This window comes from Monodon monoceros, unplaced genomic scaffold (assembly GCF_005190385.1).
Source record: "Monodon monoceros isolate NGI ecotype Baffin Bay Population unplaced genomic scaffold, NGI_Narwhal_1 Super_Scaffold_16, whole genome shotgun sequence".
Taxonomy (NCBI): domain Eukaryota; kingdom Metazoa; phylum Chordata; class Mammalia; order Artiodactyla; family Monodontidae; genus Monodon; species Monodon monoceros.
Genome location: NW_021703772.1, coordinates 91,890,429 through 91,910,492, shown reverse-complemented (window position 1 = coordinate 91,910,492; position 20,064 = coordinate 91,890,429). Strand labels below are relative to the sequence as shown.

The 20,064-nt window shown below is 40.3% G+C and overlaps 1 protein-coding gene across 2 annotated transcripts in view; it reads left to right on the top strand.

Annotated features, from left to right (window-relative positions):
- Positions 1-20,064, top strand: part of THSD7B (thrombospondin type 1 domain containing 7B) — a 975,661-nt gene that overhangs the window by 598,551 nt on the left and 357,046 nt on the right. For both annotated transcript variants that reach the window (XM_029224675.1, XM_029224674.1), the window contains one exon: positions 16,183-16,312. In XM_029224675.1, the coding sequence (XP_029080508.1) occupies positions 16,183-16,312 (130 nt within the window). The remainder of the gene's footprint in view (positions 1-16,182; positions 16,313-20,064) is intronic.

The window sequence follows — 20,064 nt, the reverse complement described above, 5'->3', positions numbered from 1 at the left end:
TGGGAAGTTTAGCAGAAAAGCTTTGCGATTTTGTTTAATTTCATCCATATATAGACAGGCTCAGTGTTCATTTTGAAGTACTTGGAGGTCTCAGCTGGGAGGGAATTCTGGGGGAGGAGGCTGCTCTTGATGTATTTGCTCTATATATAGAAGACCAAGATGGATAGGAAGGACGTAGATGAAAACTTCCTATTCATAGTTCTTCTAGGGCATTGCATTTTCACCACTTCAGCCCTCCATTCCTCCTTGAGCAAAGAGAGAACATACCAGATTAATGGTCTTTGGATAGTAAATACAACGTTTATACTATCATTTCTGAATGTTTATAAAACTATAGAGAACTTCTACATTATTATCCATCCATCATGTTTCACTTCTTCTTCACTGGGGAGATTTTTTTTTCCCACATCTCTATTGGAGTATAATTGCTTTATAATATTGTGTTAGTTTCTGCTGTACAATAAAGTGAATCAGCTATATGTATACCTATATCCCCATATCCCTTCCCTCTTGAGCCTCCCTCCCCCCCTCCCCCCCTCCCTATCCCATCCTTCTAGGTTGTCACAAAGCATCGAGTTGATCTCCCTGTGCTGTGCAGCCGCTTCCCACTAGCCATCGATTTTACATTTGGTAGTGTATATATGTCAATGCTACTCTCTCACTTCATCCAGCTCCCACTTACCCCCTGTGTCCTCAAGTTGGTTCTCTACATCTGTGTCTTTATTCCTGCCCTGCCACTAGGTTCATCAGTACCTCTTTTTTAGTTTCCATATATATGTGTTAGCATACGGTATTTGTTTTTCTCTTTCTGACTTACTTCACTCTGTATGACAGACTCTAGGTCCACCCACCTCACTACAAATAACTCAATTTCATTCCTTTTTATGGCTGAGTAATATTCCATTGTATACATGTGCCACATCTTCTTTATCCATTCATCTGTAGATGGACACTTAGGTTGCTTCCATGTCCTGGCTATTGTAAATAATGCTGCAGTGATCATTGTGGTACATGACCTTTTGAATTATGGTTTTCTCTGGGTATATGCCCAGTAGTGGGATTGCTGGGTCATATGGTAGTTCTATTTTTAGTTTTCAAAGGAACCTCCATACTGTTCTCCATAGTGGCTGTATAAGTTTACATTCCCACCGACAGTGCAGGAGGCTTCCCCTGGGGAGATTTAATAATGCATGTATGTGTACTTCAGTATAACACACAGCACCGGCATGTGTCCCCTCCATATATAGCAGATACCTGATAAATATTTATCAGTGATGACAACACTGTATGTGGTAAGTGTTTCCTTCTGAGAACTCAGATGTCACAGTATTTCTCCAAATTTAAGTGGGAGACAGTTGGGTTGGTGAATCCTGGTTTGGTACTTTTTCTAAAAAGGAAATGAGCTCTGAATCTCAAAAATGGTTGTGAATAAGCTAGAAAGGGAAATTCTCTTGTGTATGATGAATCGGAAGATAGAATCTACTTTTTAGGGGATTTGACGTTCAAGAAACTCGGGCTGCCTCACATCCTACTTTAATCTCTGTTTGTCTGTAGAATCGACTTGGAAACAGACTTCTTAATGACCATTTGGAATTTTTGCCAAGTGAAACTTGTTTTCTCCTCATATTCTTACACAGTTTGATTCAATGCCAGTTCTCTTTAGTTACATAGCATCTATGTGTGATGTTTCTATCACAACAACACATATCGTAGCTCTAGTCGATGATTTTGAGGTAAGCCTTATACTCTACTTTCCCTTTAATTTTTAATTTCATGATTCATAAGCAAGTGTGTTTGGGGCACAAAACAGTTTTCTTGGGCTGCATGAAGTGCTATCTCAAGCAAAATTCTGTGGCAAGAAGCAATAAGATCCAGTGATCAGACTGAATTGATAAGAACAGCAGTGCAGTCTGCTTTTTCCACACATTTGAAATGCAACCCTTTGGTGCAGTGAGAAGCAAAATGTGCTTGTTCCTTGCATTCATATGGGAGTGATGGTCTTTTTCTGAGTGATCATGTAATTTTTTACACAAAATGATGCCTTTCTGAAAGTGAGTAGATGAGCTATTAATATTTAAGTCAGGATAACAGGCATTAACTAGGACTACCCTGAGCAACCAGGATGTTTGATCACCCTACCCATCCCTCTCCAGTGTTATCAGAAGGTGGCTGGTGCTAACTGCCTTGCAGCTGGAGTTTAATTTACCAGAAACGTGGAAGGATTTCAAGCCACTCGTGGTCTACCTTTGGATGCTCAGAACATGAATGCGACCCAGAACTGAATAGAAGACCATTTTTTCACATCTTTCTTTTAATTAGAAAGAGCCTCAACTATTGAAGCTTTTCTCCTACTATTTTTCAAAACCTTTCTTCTCACCTTCTCTCATGAACTTTTACTATGTTGGAAAAGACTCCCTGTACCACACAGCATGGACATGCTTTACATGCAGTATCTCATTTAATCCTCACAGAAATCATATGAAATAAAAACTTATCTTTGGCCTGTTTTATAGCCAAGGAAGCTGAGGCTTAGCGTGTTTAAAGGAATTGTCTGAAATCTAATAGGGACTGGAGTTGTAACTCCACCCCAGGAAGTATTTAATGTGTGGTTGTTTACATGATATGGATCTTAAAATATCACTGGTGCCATCCTTTTGCTTCCAGATCGATTGATTAGAGAGGAATGATCAATAGAATTTTGGTTTTGTTTGTTTAATGGTGAACAGGACGTGTAAGTGGGGAGGAGAAAAGGGTGTCAGGTGGGAATCAAGAGTTACAAGGCGATAAGCCTGGTGGGAATCAAGAGTTACAAGGCAATAAGCCTGGAAGGATATTGGTGCCTAGAAGCAGAGTGGGTTACTGAAATCCTATTAGTAATTAGAACAATTGTAATTAGACCTATTAGTAATTGAGACAATTGAGAAACAAGGGAGAGCCAGAGAGGTCATTTTTTATAAACGTACCAGCAGAATTCTGCAGATTGGTGTTGGAATGACTTCTGCGAATTGCTGTTACCTATCCATCCTGTATCTACTGTGCACATCCTCTTGCCTTTAGGAGAATCTCCAACTCCTGTCAGACACTGCATATACTCACTGTGCTCTTCCAGGCTCTCCTTGCTTCCTACTCTCACATTTCAAATCAGCTGGAAATCTAGAGGTCCAGTTCTTTACTTCAAATCATTGACTGAATAACCCTGGTATCAGGGCTCAACACCCATGACTCTTCAATTCAGTGTAATGTGTTCCAGCTTACCTGGCTGTGAATACCCAGAGGTACTCTTTATGCACCGTTTCCTCTACCTTGGCTACCATCTTTCTGGGAAAGACTTCACAGAGAATCTATAAATATCCCTCAATGTTTGTAGCCCACTTATATATTTCCTTTATGAAATATGGCTCTTGATCTTTAAGTTGCCATCTTTTCTAAATGTTAACTTCGTTTGACTATAATTAATAACTTCAGTTTAATTATACCTGATGACTTATTAATGATAAATATGCATAAATTAAAATTGAATGTAGACTAGTGGTTTATTAGACGTAATCATGGTTGAGCGGCTGTTTGTTTGCGAACAGGCACTTCAATTTATTGTTACTTTTCATAATGAGGTTGAAAGCATCACTCACAAAGCCCTACAAACATTGCTTTTATTGATACTTGAAGCCTTCTGCCAACAGGGTACTGTTGAAGAATCGATTAGAAAAGAAAAGGTATCCCTTGGGAATAACAAAGAACCTGCAGTGTGAACTACGACTTGGAATGCCCTTTTATTTCTCTTCATCTTACTATAAAGTCTCTTTTATTAAAAAATCATGGGTTTTGATGTCTATTTAGCTGAGATTTTAATCCTAGGTAGGTGATTTTTTGGAAATTATTTACCTCTTCTACCCTCTATTTTCATATCTGCAAAATGGGTATCATGACAATAATAATGATAATAATAAAAACAACAATAGTAATAATACCAACCTCATAAAGTGTTGTAATAATAAAATGAGAGAGTATATGCAAAATGCCTAGAAGTGGATCTGATATAGATTAAGGTGATAATTCCAGGAAATTTCTAATACTTTTTAGATACATATGTAATACAAATGTTTTCCACCTGCAAAGCCACAGTCTTTGCCTCTCTCTGTTACTTCCCAGAAATCATTTTCTTCTTGTGTATTCAGAGGAAAAGGAGGCATTGACATCACTTCCTGAGAGCTTTTACTTGGCCTTTTGCTCATCCTCTCTTGTCTGCTTCAAACCATGATGTTGGGTGCTATCAGGGGCATCCACTTCCTTTCTTGCTAATTCTCAGATTTCTGGAATGATTGTCCTACCTTGATACAAAACTGCTGCCCTCGTGCTGGCTTCAAAATACAGGTGTGTGAAGGGACTTCCCTGGCGGTCCTAGTGGACTTCCCTAGTGGTTAAGAATCCACACTTCCAATTCAGGGGGCATGGGTTCGATCCCTGATTGGGGAACTGTGATGCCACATGCCATGCAGTGCAGCCAAAAAATTAAAACAATACAATGTGAGAAGACTATACTGGCTACTTCATCCCAAGTGTAGAGGCTGCGTGACCTTGAGTTTCCTATTACATCTGCTAAACCATGTCTGTTCTGCGTAACCAACTCTGCTATAGGTTTGGTCATAATTTGAGGCACTTTACATCATAGGGAGGGGAAAAATCCCTTTAAAACTGAATGCTGGGAGATTTGAGAAGATGGCGGAAGAGTAAGACGCGGAGATCACATTCCTCCCCACAGATACATCAGAAATACATCTACACGTGGAACAACTCCTACAGAACACCCACTGAACGCTGGCAGAAGACCTCAGACCTCCCAAAAGGCAAGAAACCCCCCACGTAACTGGGTAGGGCAAAAGAAAAAAGAATAAACAGAGACAAATGAATAGGGACGGGACCTGCACCTCTGGGAGGGCGCTGTGAAGGAGGAAAGGTGTCCACACACCTATAAGCCCCTTCGCGGCCGGAGACTGCGGGTGGCGGAGCGGGGAGCTTCAGAGCCACGGAGGAGAGAGCAGCAACAGGGGTGCGGAGGGCAGAGCGGAGAGATTCCCGCACAGAGGATCAGGGCCGACCGGCACTCACCAGGCCGAGAGGCTTGTCTGCTCACCCGTCACTCACTCAGCTGCGAGCTGAGGCTCGGGTTTCGGTTTCGGTCGGAGCGCCGGGGAGAGGACTGGGGTTGGCGGCTTGAACACAGCCTGCAGGGGTTTAGTGCGCCACGGCTAGCCGGGAGGGAATCCGGGAAAAGTGTGGTCCTGCCGAAGAGGCAAGAGATATTTTCTTGCCTCTTCGTTGCCTGGTGCGTGAGGAGAGGGGATAAAGAGCGCTGCTTAAAGGAGCTCCAGAGACGGGCGCGAGCCACGGCCATCAGCGCGGACCCCAGAGACGGGCATGAGACGCTAAGGCTGCTGCTGCCGCCACCAAGAATCCTATGTGCGAGCACAGGTCACTATCCACAGCCCCCCTTCCGGGGAGCCTGTGCAGCCCGCCACTGCCAGGGTCCCGGGATCCAGGGTCAACTTCTCCGGGAGAACACACGGCGCGCCTGAGGCTGGTGCAACGTCATGCCGGCCTCTGCCGCTGCAGGCCCGCCCCGCACTCCATGCTCCTCCCTCCCCCCACCACTCCATGCCCCCCCCCTCCCCGCCGGCCTGAGTGAGCCAGAGTCCCCGAATCAGCGGCTCCTTTAACCCTATCCTGTCTGAGCAAAGAACAGACGCCCTCAGGGCGTCTACACACAGAGGCGGGGCCAAATCCAAAGCTGAGCCCCAGGAGCTGTGAGAACAAAGAGAAAGGAAAATCTCTCCCAGCAGCCGCAGAAGCATCGGATTAAAGCTCCACAATCAACTTGATGAACCTGCACCTGTGGAATACCTGAATAGACAACGAATCATCCCAAATTGAGGAGGTGGACTTTGGGAGCAAAGATATATTATTTTTTCCCCTTTTTCTCTTTTTGTGAGTGTGGATGTGTATGCTTCTGTGTGAGATTTTGTCTGTATAGCTTTGCTTCCACCATTTGTCCTAGGGGTTAGTCTGTCCGTTTTTTTTGTTTGTTTTTTTACTTTTTAAAAAATTTTTCTTAATAATTATTTTTTATTTTAATAACTTTATTTTATTTTATTTTATCCTCTTTCTTTCTTTCTTTCTTTCTATTTTTCTCCCTTTTATTATGAGCCGTGTGGATGAAAGGCTCCTGGTGCTCCAGCCAGGAGTCACTGCTGTGCCTCTGAGGTGGGAGAGCCAAGTTCAGGAGACTGGTCCACAAGAGACCTCCCAGCTCCGCATAATATCAAACGGCAAACATCTCCATCTCAACACCAAGACCCAGCTTCACTCAACGACCAGCAATCTACAATGCTGGACATCCTATGCCAAACAACTAGCAAGAGAGGAACACAACTCCACTCTTAGCAAAGAGGCTGCCTAATTTCATACTAAGGCCACAGACACCCCAAAACACACCACCAGACGTGGACCTGCCCACCAGAAAGACAAGATCCAGCCTCATCCACCAGAACACAGGCACTAGTCCCCTCCACCAGGAAGCCTACACAACCCACTGAACCAACCTTAGCCACTGGGGACAGACACCAAACACAACGGGAACTACGAACCTGTAGCCTTCAAAAAGGAGACCCCAAACACAGTAAGATAAGCAAAATGAAAAGACAGAAAAACACACAGCAGATGAAGGAGCAAGATAAAAACCCACCAGACCTAACAAATGAAGAGGAAATAGGCAGTCTACCTGAAAAATAATTCAGAATAATGATAGTAAAGATGATCCAAAATCTTGGAAATAGTATAGAGAAAATGCAAGAAACATTTGAAAAGGACCTAGAAGAACTAAAGAGGAAACAAGCAATGATGAACAATACAATAAATGAAATTAAAAATACTCGAGAAGGGGTCAATAGCAGAATAAGTGAGGCAGAAGAACGGATAAGTGACCTGGAAGATAAAATAGTAGAAATAACTACTGCAGAGCAGAATAAAGAAAAAAGAATGAAAAGAACTGAGGACAGTCTCAGAGACCTCTGGGACAAGATTAAACACACCAACATTCGAATTATAGGGGTTCCAGAAGAAGAAGAGAAAAAGAAAGGGACTGAGAAAATATTTGAAGAGATTATAGTTGAAAACTTCTCTAATATGGGAAAGGAAATAGTTAATCAAGTCCAGGAAGCACAGAGAGTCCCATACAGCATAAATCCAAGGAGAAACATGCCAAGACACATAATAAGCAAAGTATCAAAAACTAAACACAAAGAAAACATATTAAAAGCAGCAAGGGAAAAATAACACACAAGTGAATCCCCATAAGGTTAACAGCTGACCTTTCAGGAGAAACTCTTCAAGCCAGAAGGGAGTGGCAGGACGTATTTAAAATGATGAAGGAGAAAAACCTACAACCAAGATTACTCTACCCAGCAAGGATCTCATTCAGATTGGATGGAGAAATTAAAACCTTTACAGACAAGCAAAAGCTGAGAGAGTTGAGCACCACCAAACCAGCTTTACAACAAATGCTAAAGCAACTTCTTTAGGCAAGAAACACAAGAGAAGGAAAGGACCTACAATAACGAACCCAAAACAATTAAGAAAATAGGAACAGGAACATACATACTGATAATTAACTTAAATGTAAATGGATTAAATGCTCCCACCAAAAGACACAGACTGGCTGAATGGATACAAAAACAAGACCCGTATATATGCTGTCTACAGGAGACCCACTTCAGACCTAGAGACACATACAGACTGAAAGTGAGAGGATGGAAAAAGATATTCCATGCAAATGGAAATCAAAAGAAAGCTGGAGTAGCAATTCTCATATCAGACAAAATCGACTTTAAAATAAAGACTATTAGAAGAGACAGAGAAGGACACTACATAATGATCAAGGGATCGATCCAAGAAGAAGATATAACAATTGTAAATATTTACACACCCAACGTAAGAGCACCTCAATACATAAGGCAAATACTAACAGCCATAAAAGGAGAAATCGACAGTAACACAATCATAGTAGGGGACTTTAACACCCCACTTTCACCAATGGACAGATCATCCAAAATGAAAATTAATAAGGGGAAACAAGCTTTAAATGATACATTAAACAAGATGGACTTAATTGATATTTTCAGGACAGTCCATCCAAAAACAACAGAATACACATTTTTCTCAAGTGCTCATGGAACATTCTCCAGGATAGATCATATCTTGGGTCACAAATGAAACCTTGGTAAATTTAAGAAAATTGAAATCGTATCAAGTATCTTTTCCGACCACAATGCTATGAGACTAGATATCAATTACAGGAAGAGATCTGTAAAAAATAAGAACACATGGAGGCTAAACGGTACACTACTTAATAACCAAGAGATCACTGAAGAAGTCAAAGAGGGATCAAAAAATACCTAGAAACATATGAGAATGGCGACACGACGACCCAAAACATATGGGATACAGCAAAAGCAGTTCTAAGAGGGAAGTTTATAGCAATACAATCCCACCATAAGAAACAGGAAACATCTCAAATGACCTAACCTTGCTCCTACAGTAATCAGAGAAAGAAGAACAAAAAAACCCCAAAGTTAGCAGAAGGAAAGAAACCATAAAGATCAGATCAGAAATAAATGAAAAAGAAATGATGGAAACGATAGCTAAGATCAATAAAACTAAAAGCTGGTTCTTTGAGAAGATAAACAAAATTGATAAACCATTAGCCAGACTCATGAAGAAAAAAAGGGAGAAGACTCAAATCAATAGAATTGAAATGAAAAAGGAGAAGTAACAACTCACACTGCAGAAATACAAAAGATCATAAGAGATTACTACAAGCAACTCTATGCCAATAAAATGGACAACTTGGAAGAAATGGACAAATTGTTAGAAATGCACAACCTGCTGAGACTGAACCAGGAAGAAATAGAAAATATGAACAGACCAATTAAGCACTGAAATTGAAATGGTGATTAAAAATGTTCCAACCAACAAAAGCCCAGGACCAGGTGGCTTCACAGGCGAATTCTATCAAACATTTAGGGAAGAGCTAACACCTATCCTTCTCAAACTCTTCCAAAATATAGCAGAGGGAGGAACACTCCCAAACTCATTCTATGAGGCCACCTTCACCCTGATACCAAAACCAGACAAAGATGTCACAAAGAAAGACAACTACAGGCCAATATCACTGATGAACATAGATGCAAAAATCCTCAACAAAATACTAGCAAACAGAATCCAACAGCACATAAAAAGGATCACACACCATGATCAAGTGGGGTTTGTTCCAGGAATGCAAAGATTCTTCAGTATACGCAAATCAATCAACGTGATACACCATATTAACAAGCTGAAGGAGAAAAACCATATGATCATCTCAATAGATGCAGAGAAAGCTTTCAATAAAATTCAACACCCATTCATGATAAAAACTCTGCAGAAAGTAGGCATAGAGGGAACTTTCCTCAACATAATAAAGGCCATATGTGACAAACGCACAGCCAACATCATCTGCAATGGTGAAAAACTGAAAGCATTTCCACTAAGATCAGGAACAAGACAAGGTTGCCCACTCTCACCACTCTTAATTCAACATAGTTTTGGAATTTTTTGCCACAGCAATCAGAGAAGAAAAGGAAATGAAAGGAATCCAAATTGGAAAAGAAGAAGTGAAGCTGTCACTCTTTGCAGATGACATGATACTATACATAGAGAATCCTAAAGATGCTACTAGAAAACTACTAGAGCTAATCAATGAATTTGGTAAAGTAGCAGGATAGAAAACCAATGCACAGAAAATTCTGGCATTCCTATACACTAATGATGAAAAATCTGAAAGTGAAATTAAGAAAACAGTCCCATTTACCATTGCAACAAAAAGAATATAATATCTAGGAATAAACCTACCTAAGGAGACAAAAGACCTGTCTGCAGAAAATTATAAGACACTGATGAAAGAAATTAAAGATGATACAAATAGATGGAGAGTTATACCATGTTCTTGGATTGAAAAAATCAACATTGTGAAAATGAGTCTACTACCCAAAGCAATCTACAGATTCAGTGCAACCCCTATCGAACTACCAATGGCATTTTTCACTGAACTAGAACAAAAAATTTCACAATTTGTATGGAAACACAAAAGACCCCGAATAGCCAAATCAATCTTGAGAACGAAAAATGGAGCTGGAGGAATGAGGCTTCCTGACTTCAGACTATACTACAAAGCTACAGTAATCAAGACAGTATGGTACTGGCACAAAAACAGAAAGATAGATCAGTGGAACAGGATAAAAAGCCCAGAGATCAACCCACGCACATATGGTCACCTTATCTTTGATAAAGGAGGAAAGAATATACAGTGGAGAAAAGACAGCCTCTTCAATAAGTGGTGCTGGGAAAACTGGACAGGTACATGTAAAAGTATGAAATTGGAACACTCCCTAACACCATACAAAAAAATAAACTCAAAACGGATTAAAGACCTAAATGTAAGGCCAGACATTATCAAACTCTTAGAGGAAAACATAGGCAGAACACTCTATGACATAAATCACAGCAAGATCCTTTTTGACCCACCTCCTAGAGAAATGGAAATAAAAACAAAAATAAACAAATGGAACCTAATGAAACTTCAAAGCTTTTGCACAGCAAAGGAAACCATAAACAAGAGCAAAAGACAACCCTCAGCATGGGAGAAAATATTTGCAAATGAAGCAACTGACAAAGGATTAATCTCCAAAATTTACAAGCAGCTCATGCAGCTCAATAACCAAAAAACAAACAACCCAATCCAAAAATGGGCAGAAGACCTAAATAGACATTTCTCCAAAGAAGATATACATATTGCCAAGAAAGACATGAAAGAATGCTCAACATCATTAATCATTAGAGAAATGCAAATCAAAACTACAATGTGATATCATCTCACACCAGTCAGAATGGCCATCATCAAAAAATCTAGAAACAGGGGCTTCCCTGGTGGCGCAGTGGTTGAGAGCCTGCCTGCTGATGCAGGGGACACAGGTTCGTGCCCTGGTCCAGGAAGACCCCATATGCCACGGAACGGCTAGGCCCGTGAGCCATGGCCGCTGAGCCTGTGCCTCCGGAGCCTGTGCTCCGCAACAGGAGAGGCCACAACAGTGAGAGGCCCACGTTCCGCAAAAAAAAAAAAGAAATTCTAGAAACAATAAATGCTGGAGAGGGTGTGGAGAAATGGGAACCCTCTTGCACTGTTGGTGGGAATGTTAATTGATACAGCCTCTATGGAGAACAGTATGGAGGTTCCTTAAGAAACTACACATAGAACTGCCATGCGACCCAGCAATCCCACTACTGGGCGTATACACTGAGAAAACCATAATTCAAAAAGAGTCATGTACCACAATGTTCATTGCAGCTCTGTTTACAATAGCCAGGACATGGAAGCATCCTAAGTGTTCATCGACAGATGAATGGATAAAGAAGATGTGGCACATATATACAATGGAATATTACTCAGCCATGAAAAGAAACGAAATTGAGTTATTCGTAGTGATGTGGATGGACCTAGAGTCTGTCATACAGAGTGAAATTAGTCAGAAAGAGAAAAACAAATACCGTAGGCTAACACATATATATGGAATCTAAGAAAAAAATAATGGTAATGAAGAACCTCGGGGTAAGATGGGAATAAAGACACTAACCTACTAGAGAATGGACTTGAGGATATGGGGAGGGGGAACGGTAAGCTGTGACAAAGTGAGAGAGAGGCATGGACATATATACACTACCAAACGTAAGGTAGATAGCTAGTGGGAAGCAGCCGCATAGCACAGGGAGATCAGCTCCGTGGTTTGTGACCACCTAGAGGGGTGGGAGAGGGAGAGTGGGAGAGAGGGAGACGCAAGAGGGAAGAGATATGGGAACATATGTATATGTATAACTGATTCAGTTTGTTATAAAGCAGAAACTAACATAGCATTGTAAAGCAATTATACTCCAATAAAGATGTTAAAAACAAACAAACAAACAAAAAACTGAATGCTGAATGTGACCATTCCAATGTTTAAGGCAAAAGAAACACACATGTTCACTTAGAAACTCTTAACAGGTGTCTCCCAGATCCTGGTGGCGTTTCCCTTCATCAGGATCCTCCCTTGGTTCTCTCTCTCTTCAAAGACATATAAATATTTCTTCATTTCTGTACAGTGCCAATCAGTTTTCTCTTTAAAAAACCTGAGCTCAATTCTAAAAGTTTGTTTTGCCCATAGAACACACCCTTCTCAGCCTTCACCTGAACATCTACAGGGCATGATAATCAATGCAGCTATTTTTCCCAAACTGCGAATTATTTGATCTGGGATTACACCATAAAGTAGAATACCTCTGTGTGTGAGTGTTCACTGTGTGTGGTGTGTGTGTGCATACGCTTGCGCATGCCCTATGAAGGGAGAGGCATTGATCCATGCTCTCTCTCAATGTGGCGTAAAGTTAACCCTTTAGTTTTTCCTATTGTCTTCAATCTTTATTTCCGGTCTCCTGAGATAACACTTGGACAAAACACACACATACACACATATTCATGTGTACATCCTAAGGGTAAACAATAATTATCAGAGTAAGTACAGTGTAATTGGAATGAATTGACAGTGGTGGAAGAGACTTTTTCTTTTTCCTAAAGGCACAATTATTTATCTGTATTGTCCCCACCCAAATGGAGATAGATTGTATTAATATATTATTATACAGAACTGTTTTAATTACACTTTTTTTTCTTCTTAAGCTTCTTTTTCCATACTCCTCACTGAGCTTTAACTACATTATAAAGGGGCCACTTATACCATTCCTCTCTGTCAAGTAGTAGCAACTTTCCTTTGATTTTATAAGCATGTCCTGGCAGGAAATAGATGGCCCACTCATATCGGGTAACTGGGGAAAATTCAGTGAAGGAACTGTTTACAAAGGGGTGGACAGGGTTAATGTAAACTGACAGTACCTGGCTAGGGAAAGTTGGGAGCCTGAAAGTTGATATGGGTAGGAGCAGTTAGAAGAACTCAGAGAAAGTAGCTGCAGGAGAGCACCACTCCATAGGAACTGTGGCTTTGTGAGTTGATTCAGAGGATGAAATCTGGAGGAATAAATACCCTGATCCCTCCCTCCCTCCTTCCCTCCCTCCCTCCCTCCCTCCCTCCTTCCTTCCCTCCCTCTCTCTCTCTCTCTCTCTCTCTCCTTTTCCCTCCTTTTATCAACATTTTTTTCCTTCCACTGTGTGCCTCAAATCACTTAGGGCCAAAGCCAACCAGAAACCAATGCACAAGGTGGCCACTAATACATACCTTCTATAGTCAGATCTCTCGGTACAAAGCAGGTTAAAGAAGAGCCAAAAAAATGGAGTAGATGGAAAAGACCCCATGCATCTCCTTAACTCAGTTCAGGATCATGAAATATACAAGTGTGTTGGTCTCCCCTTTTCATAATCTCTTAAAGTGGTAGAAATGAATTTAAAAAGCTCCAGGTCCTTGTCAAAAACAGAAGGAGAGGACCACCAGTGGGTGAGAGATCTAAACTCATTTATGAAAGGTTCAGTGGACAGAGTGAAGAGCGGAGAAACTGGCGATGCAGCACAGGAAGCCAGGACCTAACTTAGCAGGAAGTGGGTGGCAATAGACGAGGAAGCTCGTGTACCCAGTAAGACTCTTTAGAACCCTGGTGGCTGATCTGATGGAGGACGGGAATGAGGATGGGATGGACAAAAATACAGGTTATTTAAAGCCTTTAAATAACCGGGAGAGGCATAAAAATGTGATAGAATTATAAAAAATTGAAAGATGGTGCAGAGTAAATACTCATCAGTTATAGCAGAAAATCAATAGATGATGTCTAAAGTTAATAAAATGGGAAGCGATGACATGAACATATTATTTATAGATTTGGAGGTAACCACAGAAGAACTAAATACAGAAAGAGTTCAGAGTGTTCTGGGAGGAAGAGGACAGGGAAAGGGTTTTAGGTCAGTTGCTTCTCACTATACTTATATAGTAAGTCTTTTTGTGCTACAATTTTTTAGAAACCCTGTGAATATATAATATTAATGAAAGCTCCTTTTTTGTCCTTTTGTTTTGCTCCGCTTAGTGTACTGGCTTTCAAGAAATTTTCTTCTTTATATGGTTATGTCCATTATCTGTCTTTTGTTTTTTGTTTTTTTTTTGGTATAAGTCTCCTAGGTTCGTTTTTTTTTTTTATTAATTTATTTTTGTTTATTTTTGGCTGCATTGGGTCTTTGTTGCTGCGCGCGGGCTTTCTCTATCTTTGGCGAGCAGGGGCTACTCTTCGTTGCGGTGCGCGGGCTTCTCATTGCTGTGGCTTCTCTTGTTGTGGAGCACACAGGCTCTGGGCACACGGGCTTCAGTAGTTGTGGCTCGTGGGTTTAGTTGCTGCTTGGCATGTGGGATCTCCCCAGACCAGGGATCGAACCTGTGTCCCCTAGGTGGATTCTTAACCACTGTGCCACCAGGGAAGTCCCCATTATCTGTCTTAAACCTAAAAATTTTTTCAGTTTTCTCCTATGCTTCCCCTTCTCTCCATTCTTTATAATCCTCTCTGTGCTTCTCCCCAAGCCCCTAGAAGCACTGGCCCACAAGCCCTATATACACACACACACCCATCTTTCTCCTGAATGCAATTATGTGTCTTTCTCTGTAAAGTCCATGCACCCTTATATCTTAGTGCCTATTCTCAAACTGTTCCCTTGACCTGAAATGGCTTCAGGCTTTAAAACTGTTTTTTCTTTTTTTAATTGAAATGTGGTTGTGTTAATTTCTGCTATACAGCAACATGATTCAGTTGTACATATATATACATTCTTTTTTTTAATATGTTCTTTTCCATTATGGTTTATCACAGAATATTGAATATAGTTCCCTATGCTATACAGTAGGACCTTGTTTATCCATTCTATATATAAGAGCTTACATCTGCTAATCCCAAACTCCCAATCCTTCCCTCCCCCCCAGTCCCCCCTTAGTAACCACAAGTCTGTTCTCTATATCTGTGAGTCTGTTTCTGTTTCATAAAAGTTAATTTGTGTCATATTTTATATTCCACATAAAGTGATATCATGCGGTATTTGTCTTTCTCTTTCTGAAAAAAAAATTTTTTTCTACTTAGCCCTCAAGTGCCAGAATAAAATCTGCCTTCTCCAAGGAGCTGCCTTAGATTTCCAGAGTTAAAAATGATTACGTTTTCTTCTATACTCTCCTGACAGTGTCCACTGTCTGAAGCTTTTTACTCTACAACGTCTCATAACTAGTTGCGTATCTATCTGCCCCCCTCTTCTTTCTGTTTAATTGTAAGTTCAAGAATTTGTATCTGCGTATCAAGTGCAATATCTTACACATGGTAATTGAAGTAGCTGCTAAACAGCATCATTGATTTTGGTAGTTGCTGTTGACTAGAAGGCATCTACAAATTATGAAATGAATGCCCTCCCATGTTAAAGTGAACATCAGCTGTCTTTTTATCGAGGCGCCTGTTACCACTTCTGCAGCTCAGCAGAATCACCAGCAAGACATATGTCTATGTTTCGTTCTGTCATAATTTTAGTGCCTCTTCTCTAAATTCCAGTTATACCCACATTATCTCAGGTTATAAGGAATAAGAAATCAAATAAACTAATACCTATAAATAAATATGCTACTAATGTATTAATTTTAATAAGAGTATTAGCAGAGTAAAAAGTAGCCTAAAGAAGGAAGTGTCCCCCCTGAGGGAGTGAATCGCTAATTAAAATATTAGCCCCCTGAGCTGTTGTTTTGAGAATAAAGAGCATTTCTGGAGTTTCTCGGATTATGCCATGGAACTTTTATGCCAAACATAATATAGATTCTGATTAATTTAAAATATATTAAGACAGTGGGAAACAGTCTTCGCATATTAGAACATATAGATTTGAAATTACAATTATTAAGTGTGACGTGTCTTCCTCATAGAAGTAAGATTGTGTATTAATCCCTGGTCTTTGCTTGTTATTCTCATTTCCCAAGTGGTCTTGCCACAGGTTCTTATTTCTTCTCGTTTTTTTTTCTTTTATCAGTTGCTCCCTAACCCTGGACTGTTTCCTGCATCCACATAGAAGGGCACTATAATTTTATTTTTTCTTTACTTCAGGAAATGCCACAATAAAACAGTCTCGATACAGGATTATCATCCAAGAAGCAGCCAATGGAGGCCAAGAATGCCCAGATACCTTATTTGAAGAGCGAGAGTGTGAAGATGTGTCATTGTGCCCCATATATCGGTAATTAATTACCTTTTTAAATAATCATTAGACCTTAGAATAAGTCATGACCCGTTTCCTTTCATATAATATATGATTATTATATGAAATACTTGTAGTGAGAAATACAAAGCGGTAGTAGCATTGTTTATCTTCGGCTATCTCACTGTTTTTCCCCTCTTATCTGGAATAGATTTTGGAAGAGTAAAGAATATCAAAGTCTAATTAACAGGAAAAAAAAAAAAAAGAAACAATCATGTTTTGATTGCAAGTGAGCTGCTGGAGCTCTGCCACCCAGGCAATCAATTTTCAGGATCAGGATCCAGAGAGATTCAGGAGGAGGTCCTTACTTGCAAACACACACACACTCACAACTTACCTCATTCTATTGTTCTCATCCTAGACACTTTAATCAAGAACTAAGAACAAATGTGTACTTCTATAATAGTTGTGTATTTTAGTTTAAAAATGGTTCTGGTTCGCAATTTTTGTCATATACACATTTCAAGAAATGTTAGAAAAAAGTTTAACCTATGGAGAAATTTTTGTTTTTAGAAAAGAAAATGAGTACCTTTTAAACTCTATATGTGCCCCTTTGGCAAGTTGGTGATTACTATTTATAAAAACAATACCTGAGGTTTGTGTGTTTAGTCATAAACTTCCATTCTTTTAACGTTGGATTGAAACAGTGCTTTAAAGGACTTCTGGATTAAATTCAGTCACTGTTGAGTTTTACTTATTTGTGAAAACAAGACCATGGTCTTAAAAATTGTGCTGTTATCAGCACACTTAAAAATGCCTTTAGTGGGCTTACCCTGGTGGCGCAGTCGTTGAGAGTCCGCCTGCCGCTGCAGGGGACATGGGTTCGTGCCCCGGTCCGGGAGGATCCCACATGCCGCGGAGCGGCTGGGCCCGTGAGCCATGGCCGCTGAGCCTGCGCGTCCGGAGCCTGTGCTCTGCAACGGGAGAGGCCACAACAGTGAGAGGCCCGCGTACCGCAGAAAAAAAACAAAAAACAAAAAAAAACACTGGAACAAGCCCAGACTACCAGTTTTTGCTCATCATCCACAGGGCCATTGTGGGAACACTGTCAATATCCCTCCTTTTGTGCCACGTGTAAATATGGAGACTTCTGAGCTCAGCAAGAAAAGCTCTCAGGGAAGGTAGCCAACTGAAAAAATTAGCCAAATCAAATATTTTTAGACATTTTATGAGCCCAGTGCTATTATAATCAGAGAAAATCCTGGAAACTGTTAGTGGGCTCTCCTTCCTATTCACTCTCTTTACTCTCGTGTTGCACTTCAATTTAGTCACTCATGTTTGAACTAGTTTCCATCAGTGACCTCCTGCCATTTTCCCCAGAAATCAGTTCCGCTGTACATGGATGGGATGATTGTATCATGTCTCCTGATGCGTCGTTTAACATGTGTCCAAGTTGCCAGCGTGAGTCTATGCCCTTTAGTCAAACATCCTTGAATTTTGAGCAATATGTTTCCAATTTAGATTTTGCTTTCCCCTCATTGGTTTGTTAGGGAGGCAAGTTAATGTAGACCTTTATCATTTTCTTCTGATTCTTCTTTTTCTAATTCCATTAAGGTGAGACATTCTCACGTTTACCAAATTAAAACAGAATCAAAATGCCTATAGAAATTTTTCTGTAAGTTTGAGCATTTCCCACCATGTTGTTATTAAGTGTCGGAGAGGGGAAATTTCCCCCTCTACGTTTCTTGAGTTCTTGTGGCTGGCCTAATAATACAATTGACATGAGACAGATTAGCAGGAGAAAAACGAGACAAATTTTAATTCATATGCATGGGGGTCCCATAGAAATTGTACCTTAAAAGTGGCCGAAGCAGGCAACTTTTAGACTTTTTAGACAGAGCAACGATAAATCTGTGAAGAATTGACAAGACGAAGAAACGTAGGGTTTGGGTGCTCAATCTTGACATGAAAGAGTTTGGGCTTGGGGTAGTAAGTTTAAATAGTAACAGGTTTGTTTATATAGCCCAGAATTCCCTATCTCTGGTGATAAGGGTGTCCTTCCGCCTCCAGATGTAGGGAGGGCACCTTTCACAGGAGAGTTCTATTTCCTGCTTTCAGGGAGACAGAAGGGAGGGTCAGAGTGTCCTTCTTACATGAACCATTTTTAAAGTAGCTTTAATTCAAAATAATCAATATGCAATTGAGGCACATTTTGGAGTGGCTGACAGTATAAGCAAAAGGGAAGACAGCATGGGCGATGTGCCCCTGTATAGAATTGGCAGTGGGGTGTCCCCAGGAGGCTGTGGCTGAGCATTGAGGGCTTTAGGACTGACAGCTGGCCTGCCCTGACGAGTGCGATCTCAGACATGTCACTTAACATCTCTGAGCCCAGGCTTATCCTTCTAAAACTAAGAGTCTAGCAAGAGAGTCCTGGACATGTCTTCCTTTTATTTAGCATGTTAAGCTAGATTGAATCCCCTGATCTCACTTTAGAAAGTCTTTTGTGAACTTGAGGGATCTGAGTGAATGACACGTCCTAGTTGAAAAGCTAAATTAAACCCCCTACCATTTGAGTTTCTGTGTTTTGGAACTATGCTTAATGCGTCTATGCATCTACAAAGTAAATTTCTACTACTTAAAAGTAATAGGTGATTTCTTTAAATGTGACAGGTTTTTCTATTTACCTGTTTCCTGATTTCTCCCTAGCTCTTCAGTTATTCTCATTATGGAGGCCACTTGAATGAGTTCAGTGATATGTATTTTTTACTTTTATATTTTAATGTACTTTGCTTGATTCTGAAAGATGGTCTATTATCTATCCCTTAACACCACCACTGCCTCACTTACCTCCAATTGTTCAAGACACCTGAGACTCACCTAGTCTAGATGGGGGAGAGGTGGTGGTGAGTGCGGAGATTAAAGCCGGGCTATGTTAAGTGATCTCCACACGCTATATGAATCTATGTTCACATGACTAAGAGAATCCTTTGAAGTGACTTTTCCTGAGCAAAGAAAGTCTGCTCCATGTTCTGATATACATTATTTTTTCTTTTGCTGAGACTTCTTTTTCATTGCGGTAAAATCACATAACATAAAACTTAACATGTGAAACTTTTTTTTTTTTGCTAAATTCACTTTTTTTTAAATTGAAGTATAGTTGATTTACAATGTTTTGCCAATCCATAATGGAAAAGAATATTAAAAAAAAGAATGTGTATATGTGTAAAACTGAGTCACTTTGCTGTACAGCAGAGATTGCCATCTTAAAGATTTTTAAGTGTACAGTGTAGTAGCGTTAATTACGTGCACGTTGATGTGCGGTGGATCTCTGAATTGTTTCATCCTGCAAAACTGATCAGTAATATTTTTACTTCATGTTTCTGTTTCATTTTTTGAAGTAGCATCTGTTTTCAGAGGTATTGGCCCATGTGAAAAAGGGTAAAAATATACCCAGTGAAGGAGGAGAATCTGTGGTTACATTTAGAGTTTGGGTTTTTTGGACTATTCTGAAGACACAGGTTTAAGGGCTTACATCATAGTCTGTCCTGTGGATCATAAAAGTAGAGCTTTGTTCACCTTAAAAGAAAGCCAGAAGGATTCCTTAGATACTGTTTCCTCTGTGGAGAAGAAATATTGTTAATTCCTCAGAGACAGATCCATTCCTCTTCCCTGAGAGGAACGATCACATAAGATAAGTCCCCATGGCCCCCCACCTCCCTTTTACTCTATAACCTACTGAGACATTTGAGCTACGCCAAAGTCCTAGGAAACACCTTGTGAAAAATTTGAAG